The 24,267-nt window shown below is 52.2% G+C and overlaps 1 protein-coding gene across 2 annotated transcripts in view; it reads left to right on the top strand.

Annotated features, from left to right (window-relative positions):
* Window positions 1-24,267, top strand: part of LOC119979512 (solute carrier family 2, facilitated glucose transporter member 1-like) — a 52,458-nt gene that overhangs the window by 20,768 nt on the left and 7,423 nt on the right. For both annotated transcript variants that reach the window (XM_038821843.1, XM_038821842.1), the window contains exons 3-9: window positions 5,496-5,656; window positions 6,837-7,077; window positions 8,571-8,733; window positions 12,285-12,472; window positions 12,893-12,997; window positions 13,793-13,894; window positions 20,335-20,538. In XM_038821843.1, coding sequence (XP_038677771.1) covers window positions 5,496-5,656; window positions 6,837-7,077; window positions 8,571-8,733; window positions 12,285-12,472; window positions 12,893-12,997; window positions 13,793-13,894; window positions 20,335-20,538 — 1,164 coding nt within the window. The remainder of the gene's footprint in view (window positions 1-5,495; window positions 5,657-6,836; window positions 7,078-8,570; window positions 8,734-12,284; window positions 12,473-12,892; window positions 12,998-13,792; window positions 13,895-20,334; window positions 20,539-24,267) is intronic.

Raw genomic sequence — 24,267 nt, 5'->3', positions numbered from 1 at the left:
GAATCTCTTCAAATGGACAAAATCAAATTCATCATCTGGGGGTCGGAAGATGGCTTCCACAGAACATGGGAGCCATTCGCCCAACTGTTCTAGGACCTGTTTGTGGCCAACAAACAAACAAATAGATAATCAAGTAGCCAAGAGCCCGGGCAAAGTAGCCAAGCCATGAGAGAAGAGAGGGAAGGGAGGGAGGACTGGGGGATGCTGGGGTAGGGGGATACAGAGCAAGAGGGAGTAGCCAAACTCTGCTGAAAAGAAAGGGGAGTAGCAGAGGCAGAGAGTGAGGGGGGTGGAAATGGAGGGAGGGGGTGGGGTGCAGGGAAGGGGGAGGAGGGGTACAGGGAGGGAGGAAGGATGAGGGGAGGAGAACAACAGAGGGGAGCCAGAGGGGAAGAAAGAGGCGGCAACACAAACTGGGGATGGGGGGAGAGCACAGGAAACGACAATGACCACAACAGGGCAAAAGAGAGAAAGAAAGAACAGGAAGAAAGAACAACAGACGGCCGAAGCGGAGGCAAATGGACAAAAACAAAAAAGAAAACCCACCAGGAGATGCAAATGACATCAGGGGAGGGGGGAAGAAGGACCCCGCCCCGTAACGGCGTAACGTTTCTCGATACACTTCTCCTGTTTTTATTTTCCCACCCCTTGATTTTTTAGTTTGGAAGTGTTTTTGTTATTTCCTTTTGGTCTTTGTGTGTACATCTGTAAATGTACCGTGTATAAAACCCAATAAAAACATTCTTCAAAAAAAAAAGCACTTCCCACATGTCAAGTGGTGGGTGGGCCATGTAGCGTATGGGAGTCATTGCCCAGCATCCCAACCAGACCATGATGCCTGAACACTGTGGGAGGCGACACCACACACGCAACATCCATACACCCAAGGGGCGGGACACAGCTCCGGCGACATGCCCACGGCCGGAGGGTGGGTGAGCACCACCGGGAACGGGTGATGCCTGGAGAGTTGGCAAAGGGACCGGGGGTCAGCGCTCATTGCAGAAGGAAGTGACAGAGGCATCATAATGGTTGTGCGACAAGGTGTTTAATGTGCTGTACAATACCTCGCTCCTGTTGGTGCCGCCCCCCTCCACCCCCTAACTACCTCCCACCCCCTTTCCCGGTGCCCTCAGTGATCCTCAACATTCTTGGCCCTCATAGCTCTGCCAATAAGTCTTGATGTTTCCCCAGGGTGCACATCTGAGGTAGAAGCTGCCAGCAGCTGACCTCGTCCCGTGGCCTTTGATGCGTGGCGGGCGTCCTCTGGGGGTTCTGAGGCTGAGGGCCCCGGCTCACTTGTCGATGGCACACGCACAGCTGTCCGACCCTGTTGGGTGTGCTGACCCCAAGACGCGGCCTCATCAGAGGGGTGGAACACGGGGGAGCTGGTGGCCACTGTCACCACTCCATGGGACGGGTTTGGCTTGGCACCCAGTGCTCAGTCATCCCGATCGGTGCCCATAGGGCCCTGGCGTTAACCTTGGGATGGAGGAGCAACTGGTTTCGAGACCCGTCTGCCCTGCATCATCTGGCTCTGACAGCCCTGGCAGTTGCCTATGGTCTGTACCAAGGTGTTGATGCCCTCAGCGATGCTTCTCAGTGACTGGGCCATGCTCTGCAGTGCCTCAGCAATGCCCATCTGCGATTGGGACAGATTCTGCAGCGCCTCGACCATTCCCATTTGAGAGGAGGACATGTCCCGCAGAACCTCATGAAGGTCAGCCTGGTACTGGGTGACATCCCCTAGTGTTATGGGCCAGTGTTTAGAGAACCCCAAAGTATATCATGGAGTTCACCTGACCCACAGCTTTCAATACGTTGTGGTATGGGGAGCTCACGGCCCACTCTAAGGTGTGATACAGCAGAAATGGAAAAGTGTTTTTTAAAGCAAAACAATGTTTATTCTATGAACTCAAGTTAACCTTTTTAAAACATACAGTGAACATCTTAGCAACCATTAATTCAAATATAACCCCCAAAGACTACAACACTAAGTAATCCTTTAAGCTTTCCTTTTAACATCCATAAGACTTTAAAAAAAACAAAACCTTTAACAGAAGCACCTCAGGTTTAACTTCACTACTGAGAACAGTTACCACGTTGAAATCAGCAAATGAACATTAATAAACTTGCAGAGATTCATACACATCCTGCTGTGATTGCAACTTCTCCGAAACTAAAATGAAACCAAACCCACCCTGCAGCAAAAAGCCGACAGACAGCCCAGCTCCACCCACTCTCTGACATCACTGCAGTAATAAACACCCATTTCTTCAAGGTACCCTCACTACAGATATTTATATACACACCCATTTATAAACACTCATTTATAAACACCCATTTCTTAAAGGTACTCTCACATGACACCTCCCCCCAAGAAAAAAAATAAACCATCAACTTCAAGATAGTTTCATTTTTCACCTTTTCACTATCCTTTGAGAGATGCATACAGTAAATATACTTTTTCGTTTAAAAAAAAACAACACACGCAAACAGGTATAATAATATAGTCCATTTTTCTTTCTTCCTCCAACTGGAATCCTTCTCGATTGACAGTCTCTCTGAACAAGAAGGTCTCTGTACGATCTGTCCATTTCTCTACGCCTCGGCATTTCTCTTTAAAGTCAGTTACTTTAGTTCAATCTGATCACAGAGTCCCTTGTAATTCTCCAACACATGAGCATTGGTTATCACAGCTTTCAGGCAGCCAAATACCTGTTGAAAGTCCGCTGTCCACTGAAATTTTCGACGTTTCTTCAGCAAGTCCATCAGTGGAGCAACCACGCTACAAAAAATTTCACAAATGTTCGATCAAGTCCACTCATGCCAAGAAATTGCATTATTTCCCTTCGTCTTGAGGGTATCGGAAACTCCGCAATAACTGTTGGTTTCATATCCCGTGTGACTGTTTGACCCTGTCCGATTGTATTGCCAAGGAAAGTGACTTGTGCTTGTCCAAATTCACTTTTAGTGGGTTTATCACCAAACCCGCCTCCTGAAGTCGATCGAATAACTCCATCAGATGTTTTAAATGTTCTTTCCATGTATGGCTGAAAATTACCAGATCGTTGACGTATACCGCACAATTGGAACAACTTTGTTAGTTAACCGTTGAAATGTGGCTGGGGCGTTTTTCATGCCAAATAGCATAACCTTGAATTATAGAACATAGAACAGTACAGCACAGAACAGGCCCTTCGGCCCTCGATGTTGTGCCGAGCAATGATCACCCCACTGGTGATTGGTAGATACCATCTGGAGTCACTAAAGCTGAAATCTCCTTCGCCCTTGCGGATAAAGGTACCTGCCAGTAACCTTTAAGTATTTCATTTGGAAATAAAAGCTGATTGTCCCACTTTCTCAATGCAATCCTCCAAACGTGGGATAGAATAAGAGTCCGTTGTTGTAACTGCATTAACCTTTCTATAGTTCACACACAACCATTGGGTACCTTCCGATTCAGGTACCATCACTATGGGTGAGCTCCATTGGTACAACACACTTCAATTATGCAATTTTTAAGCATACTTTCAATCTCTTTGCTAACCTGTGCCAATTTTAAAGGGTTACGTCTGTATGGATGTTGTTTGATTGGAACAGCATTTCCCACATCTACATCATGTATAGCCATTTTAGTACTTCCCAATTTATCTCCACAAACTTGCCCATGTGATATCTATAACTCTTTCAGGTCAGTTTGTTTTTCCTCTGGAAGATAACTCAACAATTTATCCTAAGTTTTAAGAACATCCTCGTTTTCCAATTTAATTTGAGGTATGTCAAATTCACAGTCATCTAGATTTGGTTTGTCACTTTGAGTTAAAATCATTTAAACCTCCTCCTTTTTCTCTCCTTCCCTTTAAAAGTACCTTTTAAGCATATTCACATGACACACTCAGTGAGTCTTCCTTCTATCTGGTGATTTTTCCACATAATTCACCTCACTTAATTTCCTTTCAATCTGATCAGGTTCACAAAACCTAGCTTTTAAAGGTTCACCTACTACTGGTAATAATACTAAAACTTTATCTCCACTGGCAAAACTACAAACTTTGGATTTCTTGTCCGCTACCCGTTTCATCACATTTTGTGCAACTTTTAAATGTTGTCTCGCCAATTCACCTGCTCTATTTAATCGTTCCCTAAAATTTGACACATAATCCAATAATGTAATTTCCGATTTCTCACTCACCAATTTTTCCTTAATCAATTTAAATGGTCCTCTTACCTCATGACCAAAAATTAGTTCAAAAGGACAGAATTTGGTTGACTCATTAGGTGCATCCCTAATTGCAAACAGTAAAAATAGAATTCCTTTATCCCAATCCTCTGGATAATCATGAAAATAAGCTCTCAACATTGTCTTTAATGTCTGATGCCACCTTTCTAACTCTCCCTGCAATTCTGGATGGTACGCAGTTGATTTAAATTGTTTTATTCCTAAGCTATCCATAACCTCTTTGAATAACCTTGAGGTAAAATTTGATCCCTGATCCGATTTTATTTCTGTTGGGAGTCCATGGGCGCGATTCTCCGCTGCCCACGACGGGTCGGAGAATAGCGGGAGGGCCTTCCCGTCATTTTTCCCAACCTCCCGCTATTCTCCCCCCCCCCCCCCCCCCCCCCCCACCAATCGTCAGGCCGGCGTCTCAAAGGGACGCACTCTTTCCCCTCCGCCGCCCTGCAAGATCAAGCCGCCACGTCTTGCGGGGCAGCGGAGGCGAAGACGGCAACCGTGCATGCGCGGGTTGGAGCCGGCCAACCTGCGCATGCGCGGCTGACGTCATTAGGCGTGCCGGCCACGTCATTCTCGGCGCGCCGGGCCTTGATGCCAACGACAAGGCCCGGCGGCCGAGATTTACTGCACGGCCCTCCTAGCCCCCCCGGGGGGGGGGGGGGGGGGGGGGGGGAGAATAGGGGGCCAGGTGCGGCCTCCGACGCCGTCGTGAACCTCTCCGGGTTTCACGACGGCGTCGGGCCTTGCGGAGAATTCCGCCCCTCCTTTCTATACCCTGCTGGCAATACTACTTGAACTCCTGCCCACTTTTCATCCAGCTGCATATGTAAAGGTCTCCATTTTCTCATCAAGACATCACTTTTAAGGTAATAACAATCAGGTATGCACTCAGATTCCTCTTCCGTATATGCTTTCTAATACATCTGTTTTATTTCTATATCTTTTTGTTGTAACTCCGCCAATTTTCCTGAACTAAAAATAACCGTCTCATCCTCCACCTGTTCTTGTTCTTTTTCAACCTTCTGATCAAAAATCATTTCTGATTCATCTTTGATTTCTCCTCTTGTCTTAACCTGTGACTTTGCGACCTTGTTACTGCACAATCCGGAAAAATACCAGGTATCCTTCAACATTTCAGTTGTCTGATTTTTCACTGATTTATCAATCACAGTAGGCATCACTCCCACCTGCTATCCAGCTATATCTCTCAATCTCTCAATTTCTCTCTCACAATCTCTCTCTCTCTCTCTTCCATCAGATTATCAAGAGTTTCTACAATGAGACCTACTTTTCCCGAACGGGTTTTTCAATCACAAATGATGCAATGACTCAGCTATGGTCGGTCTCAGTCTCCATCTTCAGTGTTGGTGGAATGATAGGGTCGTTCTCTGTCGGAATCTTCGTAAACCGCTTTGGAAGGTAAGTGAGTACCCACCCTCACCCACTCCCACACACTCACACCCACCCACACACCCCCAAACACCCACATCCAGCCTCTCCCACCCCTACACACCCCACCCACCCCCACATACTCACACTCACCCACCCCCACACACTCACACCCACCCTCACACCCCCACACACTCACATCCACCCTCACCCACACACTCACACCCACCCTCACAACCCCACACCCACCCTCACCCACCCCCACGCACTCACACCCACCCTCCCCATCCCTACACACCCCCACACACCCTCACCCACCCCCACACACTCACACCCACCCTCTCCCATCCCTACCCACCCCCACACACTCACACCCACCCTCTCCCATCCCTACCCACCCCCACACACCCTCATCCACCCCCACACACCCTCGCTTTTACTCACCTTCACTCAGTCACCCGAACCAACCGTCAACTAAACTCGCCCTCACCCGCCCACACCCACCATCACCCACCACTTCTCCTCCTCGCCCATACCTCACCCTCGCCCATACCTCACCCTCACCACAGCCTCGCCCATCCCTAACCACCGCCAGTCCCTCACCCTCGCTCATCCCACACCCTCGCCCATCCCTCACCCTTGCCTTTCCCTCACCCTCCCAGGCCCTCAACCTGACCCTCCCTCACTCTCACCTATCCCTCACCCACACCCACCCTCAGCCATCTCTCAACCTCACCTGTCCATTACCCTCACCTGTACCTCACCCTCGCTTGTCTCTCACTCTCGCTCGTCCCTAACCCTCACCAGTCCCTCACCCTCGATCATCCCACACTCCCGTCTGCCCCTCACCTGTTCCTAACCCTCACCAGTCCCTCATCCTCGATCATCCCACACTCCCGTCTGCCCCTCACCTGTTCCTAACCCTCACCAGTCCCTCATCCTCGATCATCCCACACCCTCGCCTGCCCCTCACCTGTTGCTCACCCAGACCCAACCCTCACCCTCGCCGGTCCCTCATTCTCGCCCGCTCCTCACCCTCGCCCATAACTCGCCGTAGCCCGTACCTGACTCTCGCCCACTCCTCACCCTTGCCCGTATCTCACGTTACTCGTCCTTAACCCTCGCCCGTCCCTCACCTCACCCGGCCCTAACCCTCGCCCGGTCCCTCACCTCGCCCGTCCATCACTGAATGTCTCTCCCTCTCTCTCAGGCGGAACTCCATGCTGATGGTCAATGTGCTGGCCTTCATTGGTGGAGCAATGATGGGATTCTCCAAGCTCCTCAAGTCCTTCGAGATGATCATCCTGGGCCGTATGATCATCGGGCTGTACTGTGGCCTGGCCACCGGCTTCGTACCCATGTACGTGGGCGAGATCTCCCCGACCAAACTGCGCGGAGCATTTGGAACCATGCACCAGTTGGGAGTGGTGATTGGGATCCTCATTGCTCAGGTAGGTCGCCAGATCAACAGAGGTGGGGGAGAGATCCTCACCATCTCCTCCCTCAACCAAACACAAATCCAACACTAACCCCGGGTCAGGGAGCCCATCCTAACTCCTATATATCTCTCTCCCTCTCTGTGAACTCTCTAACCCCTCACTCTAACTCATGCCTCTCTCTCAGACTGTGAACTCTCTAACCCCTCACTCTAACTGTCTCTCTCTCAGACTGTGAACTCTCTAACCCCTCACTCTAACTGTCTCTCTCTCAGACTGTGAACTCTCTAACCCCTCACTCTAACCGTCTCTGTCTCAGACTGTGGACTCTCTAACCCCTCACTCTAACCGTCTCTCTCTCAGACTGTGGACTCTCGAACCCCTCACTCTAACTGTCTCTCTCTCAGACTGTGAACTCTCTAACCCCTCACTCTAACCGTCTCTCTCTCAGACTGTGGACTCTCTAACCCCTCACTCTAACCATGTCTCTCTCAGACTGTGGACTCTCTAACCCCTCACTCTAACTCATGCCTCTCTCTCAGACTGTGGACTCTCTAACCCCTCACTCTAACTGTCTCTCTCTCAGACTGTGAACTCTCTAACCCCTCACTCTAACTGTCTCTCTCTCAGACTGTGAACTCTCTAACCCCTCACTCTAACCGTCTCTCTCTCAGACTGTGGACTCTCTAACCCCTCACTCTAACCATGTCTATCTCAGACTGTGGACTCTCTAACCCCTCACTCTAACTCATGCCTCTCTCTCAGACTGTGAACTCTCTAACCCCCCACTCTAACCGTCTCTCTCTCAGACTGTGGACTCTCTAACCCCTCACTCTAACCATGTCTCTCTCAGACTGTGAACTCTCTAATCCCTCACTCTAACCATGTCTCTCTCAGACTGTGAACTCTCTAACCCCTCACTCTAACCGTCTCTCTCTCAGACTGTGGACTCTCTAGCCCCTCTCTCTAACCATGTCTCTCTCAGACTGTGGACTCTCTAACCCCTCACTCTAACTGTCTCTCTCTCAGACTGTGGACTCTCTAACCCCTCACTCTAACCATGTCTCTCTCAGACTGTGGACTCTCTAACCCCTCACTCTAACTCATGCCTCTCTCTCAGACTGTGAACTCTCTAACCCCTCACTCTAACTCATGCCTCTCTCTCAGACTGTGGACTCTCTAACCCCTCACTCTAACCCAGGCCTCTCTCTCTCAGACTGTGAACTCTCTAACCCCCCACTCTAACCGTCTCTCTCTCAGACTGTGGACTCTCTAACCCCTCACTCTAACCCGGGCCTCTCTCTCTCAGACTGTTTATTCTCTAACCCCTCACTCTAACTCGTGTGTCTCTCTCTCTCTCAAACTGTCGACTCTCTTACCCCTGACTCAAAATTTTTGTCTCTCTCTCAGACTGTGGAGTCTCTAACTTCTCACTCCCAACTCGTGTCTTGCTCTCAGACTATGCAGTCTCTTACTCATTAATCTCACTCTAACCCTCTCTCCTTTAGATTTTCGGACTGGAGGCTCTCATGGGCACCGTTGATCTCTGGCCCCTCCTGTTGGGATTCACAGTTTTCCCGTCTCTGATCCAGTGCGGTCTCCTGCTCTGCTGCCCCAAGAGTCCCAGATTCCTCCTGATCAATAGAAATGAAGAGGAGGAGGCACGAGCAGGTGAGCAGGAGGGGAGCGGCAGAGAGGGGAGGGCAGGGAAGGAGAGAGAGGGACAACGAGACAATGAGCAGGAGAGGAGAGTCAGAGGGGAGGGCAGGAAAGGAGACGGAGGGAGGGAGAAAGAGAGTGTGCAGGAGGGGGAGAGGCAGAAAGGAGAGGGCAGAGAAGGAGAGGGAGGAAGGAAGAAAGAGAGTGCAGAACAGGAGAGGAAGGGAAGGAGAGGGAGGGAACGAGGAAGAAAGCGAGAGCGTGTGGGAGGGGAGAGAGAGCAAGAGAGAGAGGAAGAGGAGGGAAGCGATGTTGGGGTGAGAGGGAGAAGAGGGAGTGAGAGTTGAAAGAGGGAGTGGATGCAAGGGAGCGGAGGAGAGAGAGTGGAGGCGAGTGAGTGGGGGACGTGGGAATGGGGGAGAAGGAGTGGGAAGAGGGACTGGAGGGAGAGGGCGAGAGGGAAGAAGGAAAGAGGGAGAGGGTTTGGGGAATAGGGAGTGAGGCAAGAGGGAGTTGGGGGAGGGAATGGGGGGAGAAGGACAGGGGGCGAGGGAATGTGCGAGAGGGACAGGGCGCGAGGGAGTGGGAAGAGGGGAGTGAGGGAGAGATGAGTGGGAGAAAGGGTTCAAGGGAGAGAGTGAGGGACAGGGAGAGGGAGGGGGAGAGGGAGTGGGAAAGAGTGGGGAGGGAGTGAAGGAGAAGGAGTGAGGGGCGAGAGGGAGGAATGGGGAGAGGGAGAGTGGAGGGAGTGGGGAAGACAGAATGAGGGGAGATGGAGTGGGGAGGGAGTGAGGGAGAGGGAGTGGGGCAGAGGGATAGAGGGAGAGGGACGGGGAGAGGGAGTGGGGGAGAGAATGTGGGGGCAAGGAACAGAGGGAGTGGGGAGAGGGAATGGGGAGGGACAGTGGGGAAGGGGAGTGGGGGAGGGAGGTGGGAGAGGGAGTGAAGAGAGAGGGGGTGAGGGAGTCGGGGAGAGGGGGAAAGGGAGAGGGGGAGAAGGAATGAGGGGAGAGGGAGCGAGGTAGAGGGCGCGAGGGAGAGGGAGTGGCGAGAGGGGCAGAGGGAGTGTGGGAGCGTGAGTGGGGGAAGAAGGGCTTTCTCCATTATACACGCCCCGTGCTGTGAGATTTTGTCCTTCCCTGTTTTACCAACTCCCATCCCAGGTTCCGTCCCTGTTTAACTTGCACAGCCCCCTCCTCCCCCCCCATCAGGTTTGAGGACCATCCCTGTTTAACATCCTCCGGCCCGCGGATTTGAGTCCGTCCCTGTTTAATGTCCTCCATCCTGCGGGTTTGAGTCCATCCCTGTTTAACGCCCTCCGCCCCGCGGGTTTGAGTCCATCCCTTTTTAATGTCCTCCATCCTGCGGGTTTGAGTCCGTCCCTGTTTTAACGTCCTGCGCCCCGCCGGTTTGAGTCTGTCCCTGTTTAACATCCTACGCCCCGCGGGTTTGAGTCCATCCCTGTTTAATGTCCTCCATCCTGCGGGTTTGAGTCCGTCCCTGTTTTAACGTCCTGCGCCCCGCCGGTTTGAGTCTGTCCCTGTTTAACATCCTACGCCCCGCGGGTTTGAGTCCATCCTTGTTTAACATCCTCCGCCCCGCGAGTTTCAGTCTGTTCCTGTTTTACGTCCTCCGCCCCACGGTTTCAGTCCATCCCTGTTTAACGTCCTGCACCCCGCGGGTTTCAGTCCGTCCCTGTTTAACGTCCTCCAGCCCGCGAGTTTGAGATCCATCCCTGTTTAACAAACTTCACACCCTTGTGTTTGAAGTCCGCACCCGTTTAATTTCCCCATTGATGTACCATCAATTGGACGCGAGACACGATGAAGATCCAAACTGTGGCTTTTGTCAGCTAGTTGTTAGCCCGGTGGTCGACTACAGAGAAAGGCCGACCGCCGGGAAACCTGGGTACTTATACCCCGCCTCGGAGGCGGGGTTTACTTGCCTCTCGACCAATTGGTGAGCAGTCACATGACTAGTCCCAGCCAATCAGACGAGAGGCACATGACCAGCCAGAGCCAATGGGAAACCAATGCTCTGCACCAATGGCAGTGCTCCCACTCATATCACCACCCCCACCCCCACCCCCCACCGGAGTTTGAGATCCCTCCGGTTACTGCCCTCCAACCCCCCACTGGTTTGAGGTCCATGCCTGTTTAACATCCTCTGACCCCTGGGGCCAACCCTGTGTAACGTCCTCCGACCTCTGTGTTCGAGGTCCGTGCTCGCTAATCGTCCTCCGGGCCCCGGGTTTGAGGTCTGACCCTGTTTAACGTTCTTCAGGTCTGTGGTTTGTCCCTCTTTAATGCCCTCCATACGCAAAGTTTGTGGTCTGTCCGATTTTAATGCCCTCCGCCCTGCGGGTATATGGTCCGTCCCATTTTAACGCGCTCCGCCCTGCGGGTTTGTGATCCATCCCTGTTTAATGTCCTTCGGCTCCGACATCCATCCCTGTTTAAAGCCCCTGGGGTTTGAAGTCTGATCCTGTTTACTGCCCCCTGGATTTGAGGTCCATCCCTGTTTAACGTCTTTGCGCCTCCCCCCTCCCCAGTTTGCGTTCCGTTCTTTTTTAATTCCCTCCATGCCCCCCAGGTATGAAATTTGTGGCAGCACAGTGGCTGAGTGGTTAGCACTACTGCCTACAGCGCTGAGGACCCGGGTTCGATCCCGGCTCTGATTCACTGTCCGTGTGGAGTTTGCACAGTCTCCCCGTGTTTGCATGGGTTTCGCTCCCACATCCAAAGATGTGCAGGGTAGGTGGAGTGGCCTCGCCAAATCGCTTCTTAATTAGAAAAAATGAATTTTGTACTTTAACTTTTTTTTTAAAGGTTTGAAATTTGTCCCTGTTTAATGTCCACCATCCCCATGTGATTGTGCTCCATTCCTGTTCAACAACCCCGTGTTTGTGTCCAGTCCTGTTTAATGTCCTCTCCCCACATGTTTGTTCTCGTCGCTGTTTAATGCCCTCTCCCCGCGTGTTTGTGGTCCAGTCCTGTTTAATGCCCTCTCCCCACATGTTTGTTCTCGTCGCTGTTTAATGCCCTCTCCCCACGTGTTTGTGCTCCGTCCCTGTTTAATGCCCTCTCCCCGCGTGTTTGTGGTCCAGTCCTGTTTAATGCCCTCTCCCCACGTGTTTGTTCTCGTCGCTGTTTAATGCCCTCTCCCCGCGTGTTTGTGGTCCAGTCCTGTTTAATGCCCTCTACCCATGTGTTTGTTCTCGTCGCTGTTTAATGCCCTCTCCCTGCGTGTTTGTGGTCCAGTCCTGTTTAATGCCCTCTTCCCGCGTGTTTGTGGTCCAGTCCTGTTTAATGCCCTCTCCCCATATGTTTGTGCTCCGTTCCTGTTTAATGCCCTCTGTCCACGTGTTTGTGTCCAGTCCTGTTTAATGCCCTCTCCCCGCGTGTTTGTGGTCCAGTCCTGTTTAATGCCCTCTCCCCATATGTTTGTGCTCCGTTCCTATTTAATGCCCTCTCCCCGCGTGTTTGTGCTCCGTCCCTGCTTAATGCCCTCTGCCCCATGGGTTGGTGATCGGTCCCTGCTTATGCTCCCCCTTTCTCCAACAGTTCTGCAGAAGCTGTGGGGTATAACGGACGTGGACGCTGATATTCAGGAGATGAAAGAGGAGAGTCGGAAAATGTCACTGGAGAAACGGGTCACCATCGGCGAACTTTTCCGCTCCCCTGTCTATCGCCAGCCTCTGATTGTGGCTGTGGTGATCCACCTTTCCCAGCAGTTATCCGGGATCAACGCGGTGAGTAACACCACACAAAGGCGTCCCCTTCTGTCAGTCACCACTTCCGGCTGGTACAGAGGAGCACACACAGGGCAGGAAGGTCCCAGGTCCCGCTCCGAGGAAGAGGCGGTGTAGTTTGGGTCGATTGCCAATGATTCCCTCTGTTAAACCTGTATGACCCTTGTTTGATTCTCGGTTAACCTCATGTGACCCCACGGTTAACCCAGCATGACCCCTCAGTTTACCCCATGCGACCCCTCAGTTAACCCGTGACAGCCCTCAGTTAACCCCGTGTGAACTGCTGTTAATTCTGTGTGACCCCTCGGGTTAAACCCATGTGACAGTTAACCCTGTGTGACATCTCGGTTAACTCCGTGTGACCCTTCGGTTAACCCATGGTAACTCACTATTAACCACTGTGTTCTTTGTGCCCGGCAGGTATTTTATTATTCAACAGATATCTTCACGAAGGCAGGAGTCCAGGAGCCGATCTACGCAACCATTGGTGCCGGAGTTGTTAACACAGTTTTTACTGTGGTTTCGGTAAGCGATTCTCATCTCAACTCTCCCACTCTGTCTCTCCCTTTCTGTTTCTCCTTCTCTGTCTCTGTCTCTGTCCCAGTCTGTCCCTCTCTCTCTCTCTGAGTCTCTCTCTGTCACTTTCTGTCTCTCTCTCTCTCTCTCTGTCTGCCTGTGACTCTGTCTGTTCCTGTCTCTGAATAATAGATTTGGCCCATTGAGTCTGCACGGCCCTTGAAAAGAGCATCCTACTTAAGCCCACGCTCCACCCTATCCCCAAAAGCCAGTAACCCCACATAACCTTTTGGCCATTAAGGGCCAATTTAGCATGGCCAATCCATGGCTAACCTGCACATCTTTGGACTGTGGGAGGGAACCGGAACACTCGAAGGAAACCCACGCAGACATAGGGAAAACGTGCAAACTCCACACAGACTTCTTCATTCACCTGAGGAAGGAGCAGCGCTCCAAAAGCTAGTATTTGAAACAAACCTGTTGGTCTTTAACCTGGTGTTGTAAGACTTCTTACTGTCCACACAGACAGTCACCCAAGCAGTGCTAACCACTATGCCACCGTGCCGCCCTGTCTGTGTGTCTCTCTCTCTCTGGCTCTCTCTGTCTCTCGGTCTGTCTCTGTCTGTGTCTCTCTCTGTCTCTGCCTGTGTCTCTCTCTCTCTGTCTGTGACTCACTGTGTCTCCCTCTCTGTCTGTCTCTCCCTCTCTCTCTCTCTCTCTCCCTTTGTCTCTCTCTCTCTCTCCCTCTGTCATCCCATCTATGGAATGTTCCCGAATAATTCACGGATTCTTATCTCTCGACAGCTCTTCCTGGTTGAGCGTGTTGGTCGGCGAACACTGCATCTGATTGGTCTGGCTGGGATGGCTGGCTGCACCCTATTGATGACCATCGCACTCGGACTGCTGGTGAGAGGGAGAGACAGAGTGAGAGAGGGAGAGAGAGAAAGACAGAGAGAGAGACAGAGTGAGAGAGGGAGAGAGAGAGAGGGAGAGACAGAGAGAGAGCGAGGGAGAGACAGAGGGAGAGGGAGAGACAGAGAGAGGGAGAGGGACAGAGAGGGAGAGGGACAGAGAGGGAGAGACAGAGAGGGAGAGGGACACAGAGAGAGGGAGAGACAGAGAGAGAGAGGGAGAGAGAGAGACAGATAGAGAGAGGGAGAGACAGAGAGAGAGGGAGAGACAGAGAGAGAGGGAGAGACAGAGAGAGAGGGAGAGACAGAGAGTGAGAGACAGAGAGGGAGAGACAGAGAGGGAGAGACAGAGAGGGAGAGACAGAGAGGGAGAGACAGAGAGGGAGAGACAGAGAGGGAGAGACAGAGAGGGAGAGACAGAGAGGGAGAGACAGAGAGGGAGAGACAGAGAGAAGGAGAGACAGAGAGAGAGGGAGAAGGACAGAGAGAAAGAGAGAGAGAGGCAGAGAGGGAGAGACCGAGAGAGAGACAGGGAGAGACAGAGGGAGAGACGGAGTGAGAGAGGGAGAGACAGCGGGAGAGGGAGAGACAGAGAGAGTGGGAGAGACAGAGAGGGAGAGGGACAGAGTGGGAGAGACAGAGAGGGAGAGGGACAGAGAGAGACAGTGGGGGAGAGAGTTGGGGAGAGGGAGCGACAGAGAGAGATAGACAGAGATAGAGAGAGAGAGAGACAGAGAGAGCCAGAGAGATAGACAGAGAGGGAAAAACAGAGAGATAGAACATAGAACAGTACAGCACAGTACAGGCCGTTCAGCCCACGATGTTGTGCCGACCATGTGCCTGTCTAATAGTCGCTTAAATGTCCCTAATGACTCTGACTCCACCACCTCTGCTGGCTGTGCATTCCACACACCCGCCACTCTTTGTGTAAAGAACCAACCTCTGACATCGCCCCTATACCATCCTCCAATCACCTTAAAATGATGTCCCCTCGTGACAGCCATTTCCAACCTGGGGAAAAGTCTCTGGCTATCCACTCTATCCATGCCTCTCATCACCTTGTACACCTCTATCAAGTCACCTCTCTGCCTTCTTCGCTCCAGTGAGAAAAGCCCTAGCTCCCTCAACCTTTCTTCATAAGACATGCCCTCCAGTCCAGGCAATATCCTGGTAAATCTCCTCTGTACCCTCTCCAAAACATCCACATCCTTCCTATAATCAGGCGACCAGGACCGGACACAATATTCTAAGTGTGGTCTAACTAGAGGTTTATAAAGCTGCAGCAAAACCTTGCGGCTCTTAAACTCAATCCCTCTGTTAATGAAAGCCAACACACCATACGCCTTCTTAACAACCCTATCAACTTGAGTGGCAACTTTGAGGGATCTATGTACGTGGATCCCAAGATCCCTCTGTTCCTCCACACTTCCAAGAATCCTGCCTCTAACCCTGTATTCAGCGTTCAAATTCGACCTTCCAAAATGAATCACTTCACGTTTATCAAGGTTGAACTCCATCTGCCACTTCTCAGCCCAGCTCTGCATCCTGTCAATGACCTGTTGTAACCTGCAACAATCCTCAACACTATCTACAACTCCCCCAACCTTTGTGTCATCAGCAAATACAAAGAGCAGAGGTCCCAAAACAGATCCTTGTGGAACACCACTGGTCACCGGCCTCCAGGCAGAATACTTTTCATCCACTACCACTCGCTGTCTTCTTTTTGCCAGCCAATTGTGTATCCAGACAGCCAAATTTCCCTGTATCCCATGCCCCCTAACTTTCTGAATGAGCCTACCATGGGGAACCTTATCAAATGCCTCACTGAAATCCATATGCACCACATCCACTGCCCAACCTTCATCAATGTGTCTAGTCACATCCTCAAAAAATTCAATGAGGCTTGTGAGGCATGACCTGCCCCTCACAAAGCTATGCTGACTATCTTTAATCAAACTATGTTTTTCTAAATAATCATAAATCCTACCTCTCAGAATCTTTTCCAGTATTTTGCTCACCACAGACGTAAGACTGATGGGTCTGTAGGAATAGGGATTTCCCTATTCCCTTTCTTGAACAGGGGAACAACATTCGCCTCCCTCCAATCATCCGGTACTACCCCGGTGGAGAGTGAAGACGCAAAGATCATCACCAATGGCGCAGCAATCTCCTCGCTTCCCGTAGTAACCTTGGGTATATCCCGTCAGGCCCAGGGGACTTATCTATTATGATGCTTTTCAAAATTTCCAGCACATCCTCCTTCTTCATATTAACCTGTTTGAGTCTATTAACCTGGTTCACACTGTTCTCATGAGCAACAAGGTTCCTCTCTCAAGTGAATACTGAAGCAAAGTATTCATTTAAGACCTCCCCCATCTCCCCAGACTCTAGGCACAAGTTCTCTCCACTATCCCTAATCGGCCCTACTCTCACTGATCATCCTCTTATTTCTCACATAAATGTAGAACACCTTGGGGTTTTCCCTAATCCTTCCCGCCAGGGCTTTTTCATGCCCCCTTCTAGCTCTCCTCAGTCCATTTTTGAGTTCCTTCCAGGCCACCTTGTAACCCTCTTGAGCCGAGTCAGATCCTTGCTCCCTCAAACTTACGTAAGCTTCCTTCTTCCTCTTGACTAGAAGCTCCACTTCTCTTGTCATCCAAGGCTCCTTCACCTTACCATTCCTTCCTCGTCTCAGTAGGACAAAACTATTCAGCACTTGCAGCAAGTGCTCCTTAAACAATCCCCACATTACTGTTGTGCATTTCCCCAAGAACAATTGTTCCCATTTTATGCTCCTCAGCTCCTGCCTAATAGCAGTATAATTTCCCCTTCCCCATTAAGTACCTTCTCCCACCGAGACATCTGACACTTGGCCTGGTTTGTTGCCGAGCACCAAGTCTAATATGGCCTCCCCCCCTAGTCAGCCTACCTACATATTGAGTCAGGAATCCTTCCTGTACACACCTGACTAAATCTGCTCCATCCAAACCATTTGCAGTCAATATTAGGGAAGTTAAAGTCACCCATGCCAAAACTCTGTAACTTCTGCACTTTTCCAAGATCTGCCGCCCAATCTGTTCCTCCATCTCTCTGCTGCTATTGGGGGGTTTATAGAAAACTGCCAATAAAGTCACTGCTCCTTTCTTGTTTATGACTTCCAGCCATACTGACTCAGTAGACAAACCCTCCTCAACTACCTCCTTTTCTGCAGCTGTGGTGCACTCCCTAATTAACAGTGTCACTCCCCCTCCTCTTTTACCTCCTTCCCTATTCTTCTGAAAAAACATCTGAACCCCGGAACATCTAACAACTATTCCTGCCCCTGTGAAATCCATGTCTCCGTAACGGCCACAACATTGTAGTTCCAAGTACTGATCCATCCACACTTTAACCCATTCCACTGAGTGCAACTTTGCCCTATCAACCGTCTATCCTTCCTCACAGACGTGCTGCATACTATTTCTGCCTGTTCAACAGCTACCCTATCCTCTGATCCATAGCTCTGGTTCCCATCCCCCTGCCAAACTAGTTTAAACCTTCCCGAAGAGCTCTAGCAAACCTCCCACCCAGGATATTGGTGCCTCTCCAGTTTAGGTGCAATCCGTCCTTCATGTACAGGTCCCACCTTCCCCAGAAGATATCCCAATGATCCACATATCTGACGCCTTCCCTCCTGCACCAGCCCTGTAGCCACGTGTTCAGCTGCACTTGCTCTCTGGTCCATGCCTCACTTGCACGTGGCACCAGTAGCAATCCTGAGATTACTACTCTGCTTGTCCTGCTCTTTAGCTTCCAACCTAACTCCCTAAAATCACTTTTTAGATCCTCATCCCTTTTCTTACCTTTGTCGTTGGTGCCTATTCACCACGACATTTGGTTGCTCCCCCTGCCCCTTAAGAATCCTGTAGACTGGATCCGAGACATCCCTGGCCCTGGCACCCAGGAGACAACATACCTAACGGGAGTCTCGCTCACGACCACAGAATCTTCTATCCATTCCCCTAACCATTGAATCTCCTGTCACTATTGCTTTTCTATTCTCCCCACTTCCCTTCTGAGCCCCAGAGCCAGACTCAGTGCCAGAGACCTGGCCGCTAGGGCCTTCCCCCGGTAGGTCATCCCCCCCAACAGCATCCAAAACGGTATACTTGTTTTGAAGATGAACGGCCACGAGTGATCCCTGCACTGTCTGCCCGTTCGTTTTCCTTCCCCTGACTGTAACCCAGCTACTCTTGTCCTGTACCTTGGGTGTGGCTACCTCCCTGTAACTCTTCTCTATCACCCCTTCTGTCTCCCGGCTGATCCGGCTCCAGTTCCCTAACACGGTCTCTGAGGAGCTGGAGTTGGGTGCACTTCCCGCAGATATAGTCAGCGGGGACACCGATGGTATCCCTCACCACCCACATCCTACAGGAGGAGCATGCAACTGCCCTAGCCTCCATCCCCTCTGATCTAAATTACCAAGCAGATTTAAAGGGGTTAAAAAAAGAAAAGATTAAACACCCATTAGGCCCTTTAAAAATAAATATATATATATATATACTGTTGCTACTCTCCCAAGTGAACCCTCTAAAATTGGTGATTCTGCAAAATGATACAATGATAGCTTGCTGCCCCCAAAAAACAAAACAAACACAATAAATGAACCTTTTACAAATTTAAAATTAATAAAAAAACAAAAACAAACAACTCTTACCTTACAGAATGTAGCTGCCCTGTGGACCAACTGGAACTCCGCCCTCCGACTCTGCTCCCAGTCAGCAGCACTCTCTGTAAACTCCTGGCTCCTTTCACGCTCTTTGCGGAAATGGAATGAAAGGAGCACCTTGCTCCCTCCTCACCTAACTCCCTCAGTCACCAAACTCTCACTATAGCACTCAAATACACCAAATTCAGCACTCAGTGCAAACAAAGTCTGCACTGTAAACTGGCTCACAGATAGACAGAGAGAGAGTGACAGGGAAAGTTGGAAAGAGAGACAGAGAGATAGATAGAGAGGTAGAGAGAGGGACAGAGAGAGAAAGTTGGAGAGACAGAGAGAGAGATAGTCAGAGAGGAAGAGACAGAGAGAAAGTTGGAGAGACAGAGGGAGAGAGAGATAGACAGAGAGGAAGAGACAGAGAGAGAGTTGGAGAGACAGAGAGATGGGCAGAGAGGGAGAGAGAGAGAGAGAGAGAGAGAGTTGGAGAGAGAGACAGAGAGATAGACAGGGAGAGAGAGAGAGTTGGAGAGACAGAGATGGGCAGAGATAGATAGAGAGAGAGAAAGAGGGAGAGAGAGACAGAGAGTTGGAGTGAGAGACAGAGAGAGAGTTGGAGAGACATACAGAGAGAAAGACAGAGAGGGAGAGACAGAGAGAGAATTGGAGAGGCAGAGAGGAAGAGACAGAGAGAGAGACAGAGAGGGAGAGGGACAGAGAGAGACAGAGAGAGAGTTGGAGAGGCAGAGAGGAAGAGACAGAGACAGAGAGGGACAGAGAGAGACAGAGGGAGAGAGTTGGAGAGGCAGAGAGGAAGAGACAGAGAGAGAGTTGGAGAGGCAGAGAGGAAGAGACAGAGAGGGAGAGGGACAGAGAAAGACAGAGGGGGGGGGGACACAGAGAGAGAGAGAGAGAGAGAGAGAGAGAGAGAGAGACGGGGAGACACAGAGGGAGAGAGAGGGTTGGAGAGAGAGATAGACAGAGAGGAAGAGATAGAAAGAGAGTTGGGGAGACAGAGGGAGGGACAGAGAGAGAGAGGGACAGAGAGAGAGTTGGAGAGACAGAGACAGAGAGAGAGAAAGACATAGTGAGAGAGAGAGAGGCAGAGAGAGAGATAGACAGAGAGAGATAGACAGAGAGAGAGATAGACAGAGAGGAAGAGACAGAAAGAGAGTTGGGGACACAGAGAGGGACAGAGAGACAGAGCGAGAGGGACAGAGAGAGAGAAAGACATAGGGAGCGAGAGAGAGGGGTAGAGACAGAGAGAGATAGACAGAGAGGAAGAGACAGATAGGGAGTTAGAGAGCCAAAGAGAGAGGGACAGAGAGAAAGAGATTTGAAGAGACCGAGAGAGAGAGATAGACAGAGACAGAGAGATGGACAGAGAGGGAGGGGGACAGAGAGGGAAAGGGACAGAGAGAGAGAGGGACAGAGAGAGAGATTTGGAGAGACAGAGAGAGAGAGAAAGACAGAGGGAGATAGACTTAACCCCGAGCCTTCCGACCTCGATCCGTGATCCCTGTCTATGAACTCTGACCCTCAGCCGTTAGTCCGTTCCTTGATCCGCGATCCCCGTCTGTCAACCCTGACCTGAGCCTTTACTCCGACCCTCGATCCGCAAGCCCCCTGTCCATGAACCCTGACCCCAAGCCCTCACTACGATCCTCGATCTGTGACCCCAGTCCATGAAGCCGGAGTCCGGTGACCCTGAGCTGACGGTGTTTTCTCTCCTGCAGAAGTCAGTCCCGAGTCTCAGCTATCTCAGCATCGTGGCAATTTTTGGATTTGTGGCTTTCTTCGAGATTGGTCCGGGTCCCATACCCTGGTTCATCGTCGCTGAACTCTTCAGTCAAGGCCCTCGACCAGCTGCCGTGGCCGTGGCTGGATGTTCAAACTGGACATCAAACTTCCTGGTTGGAATGTTCTTCCCTCTGGTGGAGGTAAGGCCGGGAGTGAGGGTTCCGAGGGGACTGAGGAACACACAGAGCAGGGGTGAGGGTTCCGAGGGGACTGAGGAACACACAGAGCGGGAGTGAGGGTTCCGAGGGGACTGAGGAACACACAGAGCAGGGGTGAGGGTTCCGAGGGGACTGAGGAACACACAGAGCGGGAGTGAGGGTTCCGAGGGGATTGAGGAACACGCAGAGCGGGAGTGAGGGTTCCGAGGGGACTGAGGAACACACAGAGAGGGAGTGAGGGTTCCGAGGGGACTGAGGAACACACAGAGCTGGAGTGAGGGTTCCGAGGGGACTGAGGAACACACAGAGCGGGAGTGAGGGTTCCGAGGGGACTGAAGAACACACAGAGCGGGAGTGAGGGTTCCGAGGGGACTGAGGAACACACAGAGAGGGAGTGAGGGTTCCGAGGGGACTGAGGAACACACAGAGAGGGAGTGAGGGTTCCGAGGGGACTGAGGAACACACAGAGCTGGAGTGAGGGTTCCGAGGGGACTGAGGAACACACAGAGCTGGAGTGAGTGTTCCGAGGGGACTGAGGAACACACAGAGCTGGAGTGAGGGTTCCGAGGGGACTGAGGGACACACAGAGCGGGAGTGAGGGTTCCAAGGGGACTGAGGAACACACAGAGCGGGAGTGAGGGTTCCGAGGGGACTGAGGAACACACAGAGCAGGGATGAGGGTGACGAGGATACTGAGGAACACACAGAGCGGGAGTGAGGGTTCCGAGGGGACTGAGGAACACACAGAGCGGGAGTGAGGGTTCCGAGGGGACTGAGGAACACACAGAGCGGGAGTGAGGGTTCCGAGGGGACTGAGGAACACACAGAGCGGGAATGAGGGTTCCGAGGGGACTGAGGAACACACAGAGCGGGAGTGAGGGTTCCGAGGGGACTGAGGAACACACAGAGCGGGAGTGAGGGTTCCGAGGGGACTGAGGAACATACAGAGCTGGAGTGAGGGTTCCGAGGGGACTGAGGAACACACAGAGCGGGAGTGAGGGTTCCGAGGGGACTGAGGAACATACAGAGCTGGAGTGAGGGTTCCGAGGGGACTGAGGAACACACAGAGCGGGAGTGAGGGTTCCGAGGGGACTGAGGAACACACAGAGAGGGGTGAGGGTTCCGAGCGGACTGAGGAACACACAGAGCGGGAGTGAGGGTTCCGAGGGGACTGAGGAACACACAGAGCAGGCGTGAGGGTTCCGAGGGGACTGAGGAACACACAGAGCGGGAGTGAGGGTTCCGAGGGGACTGAGGAACGCACAGAGCGGGAGTGAGGATTCCGAGGGGACTGAGGAACACACAGAGCGGGAGTGAGGGTTCCGAGGGGACTGAGGAACACACAGAGCGGGAGTGAGGGTTCCGAGGGGACTGAGGAACACACACAGCGGGAGTGAGGGTTCCGAGGGGACTGAGGAACACACAGAGCGGGAGTGAGGGTTCCGAGGGGACTGAGGAACACACAGAGCGGGAATGAGGGTTCCGAGGGGACTGAGGAACACACAGAGCGGGAGTGAGGGTTCCGAGGGGACTGAGGAACACACAGAGCGGGAGTGAGGGTTCCGAGGGGACTGAGGAACACACAGAGCGGGAGTGAGGGTTCCGAGGGGACTGAGGAACACACAGAGCGGGAGTGAGGGTTCCGAGGGGACTGAGGAACACGCAGAGCGGGAGTGAGGATTCCGAGGGGACTGAGGAACACACAGAGCGGGAGTGAGGGTTCCGAGTGGACTGAGGAACACACAGAGTGGGAGTGAGGGTTCCGAGGGGACTGAGGAACACACAGAGAGGGGTGAGGATTCCGAGGGGACTGAGGAACACACAGAGCTGGAGTGAGGGTTCCGAGGGGACTGAGGAACACACAGAGCGGGAGTGAGGGTTCCGAGGGGACTGAGGAATACACAGAGCGGGAGTGAGGGTTTCCGAGGGGACTGAGGAACACACAGAGCGGGAGTGAGGGTGACATGGGGACTGAGGAACACACAGAGCGGGAGTGAGGGTTCCGAGGGGACTGAGGAACACACAGAGCGGGAGTGAGGGTTCCGAGGGGACTGAGGAACACACAGAGCGGGAGTGAGGGTTCCGAGGGGACTGAGGAAAACACAGAGCGGGAGTGAGGGTTCCGAGGGGACTGAGGAACACACAGAGCAGGAGTGAGGGTTCCGAGGGGACTGAGGAACACATAGAGCGGGAGTGAGGGTTCCGAGGGGACTGAGGAACACACAGAGCGGGAGTGAGGGTTCCGAGGGGACTGAGGAACACACAGAGCGGGAGTGAGGGTTCCGAGGGGACTGAGGAACACACAGAGCGGGAATGAGGGTTCCGAGGGGACTGAGGAACACACAGAGCGGGAGTGAGGGTTCCGAAGGGACTGAGGAACATACTGTGGCGCTAACAATTGCACACAAAGACTCGAGACACGTACAATCGAGGCTTTATTGCTGTGTGATGCTACAGCGGCAGCTGTAGAATAGGATCTCAGTGACTCACACGCATATTTATACACAAGCTTCCTGTGGGCGGAGCTAGCCGGCAGGTGCTTACCGGAGGAACATGTATTACAGGTACAGCCATACATCCCCCTACTGCAAGTACACATATCAACAGTGGTTATATCACCACATTCACCTCCTGTAAAAAATGAGTCCGGTGGGGATGACGTGTAACTATAATACAAAGGATGATCTATTTGCAAAAGGATTCAAATAAAGAAAACCAAGAGTCCATCCGGTTAGCAGGTTACAGGTTGAGCCGAATTGGTGGTTGAACGTTCCGCTGTGATCGGCGTAGCTGTGGTGGCGACGTCGGCACAGGCGGTTATGGCAACGATGGTGCTGGCGGTGTTGGTGCTGGCTGCTGGCGGGATGACTCCGAGAGCGAGCCAAAATCTTCCGTGTCCTCCAGTATGGGCAGGGGGACGAGGGATGGACCTGGTGGGGACGAAAATGGGGGAGCCGGTTCCGCCTTGTGATGCCGGACATGCCTACGGAGAAGGACTGGGCCTGGAGTCGTGAGCTAAGTCGGGAGCGACACCCCGGATGTTGGCTTCCTAGGGAAGGCAAAAACACGTTCATGGGGTGTACTGTTAGTAGCGGTGCACAGTAGCGACCGAATGGAATGGAGCGCGTCAGGGAGGACCTGCTGCCAGCGAGCGGCTGGGAGGTTCCTGGACCGTAGGGCCATCTGGACGGCCCTCCATACCGTCCCGTTCTCCCTCTCTACTTGTCCGTTTCCCTGGGGGTTGTAGCTGGTCGTCCTGCTGGAGGCGATACCTCTGCTGAGCAGGAAATGACGCAGCTCATCGCTCATGAACGAGGATCCCCTGTCACTGTGGATGTAGTCGGGGAAACCGAACAGGGCGAAAATGGAATCCAGGGCCTTGATGACGGTGGCAGACGTCATATCCGGTAATGGGATGGCGAAGGGGAACCTAGAAAATTCATGGACCACACTAAGGATGTAGGTGTTGCGGTTGGTCGAGGGAAGGGGCCCTTTAAAATCCACGCTGAGGCGTTCAAAGGGGCGGGACGCTTTCACCAGGCGCGCACGATCGGGGCGGTAGAAGTGCGGCTTGCAGTCGGCACAGATCTGGCAGTCTCTGGTGACTGCCCGTACTTCCTCGACAGAGTAGGGCAGATTGCGGGCTTTGATTAGATGGTACAAGCGAGTGACCCCCGGATGGCAAAGGCTGTCGTGCAAGGCACGGAGCTG

Source organism: Scyliorhinus canicula, chromosome 16 (assembly GCF_902713615.1).
Source record: "Scyliorhinus canicula chromosome 16, sScyCan1.1, whole genome shotgun sequence".
Classification (NCBI taxonomy): domain Eukaryota; kingdom Metazoa; phylum Chordata; class Chondrichthyes; order Carcharhiniformes; family Scyliorhinidae; genus Scyliorhinus; species Scyliorhinus canicula.
Note: the sequence above shows the minus strand (reverse complement) of the source record. Positions and strands in the feature narration are given on the sequence as shown.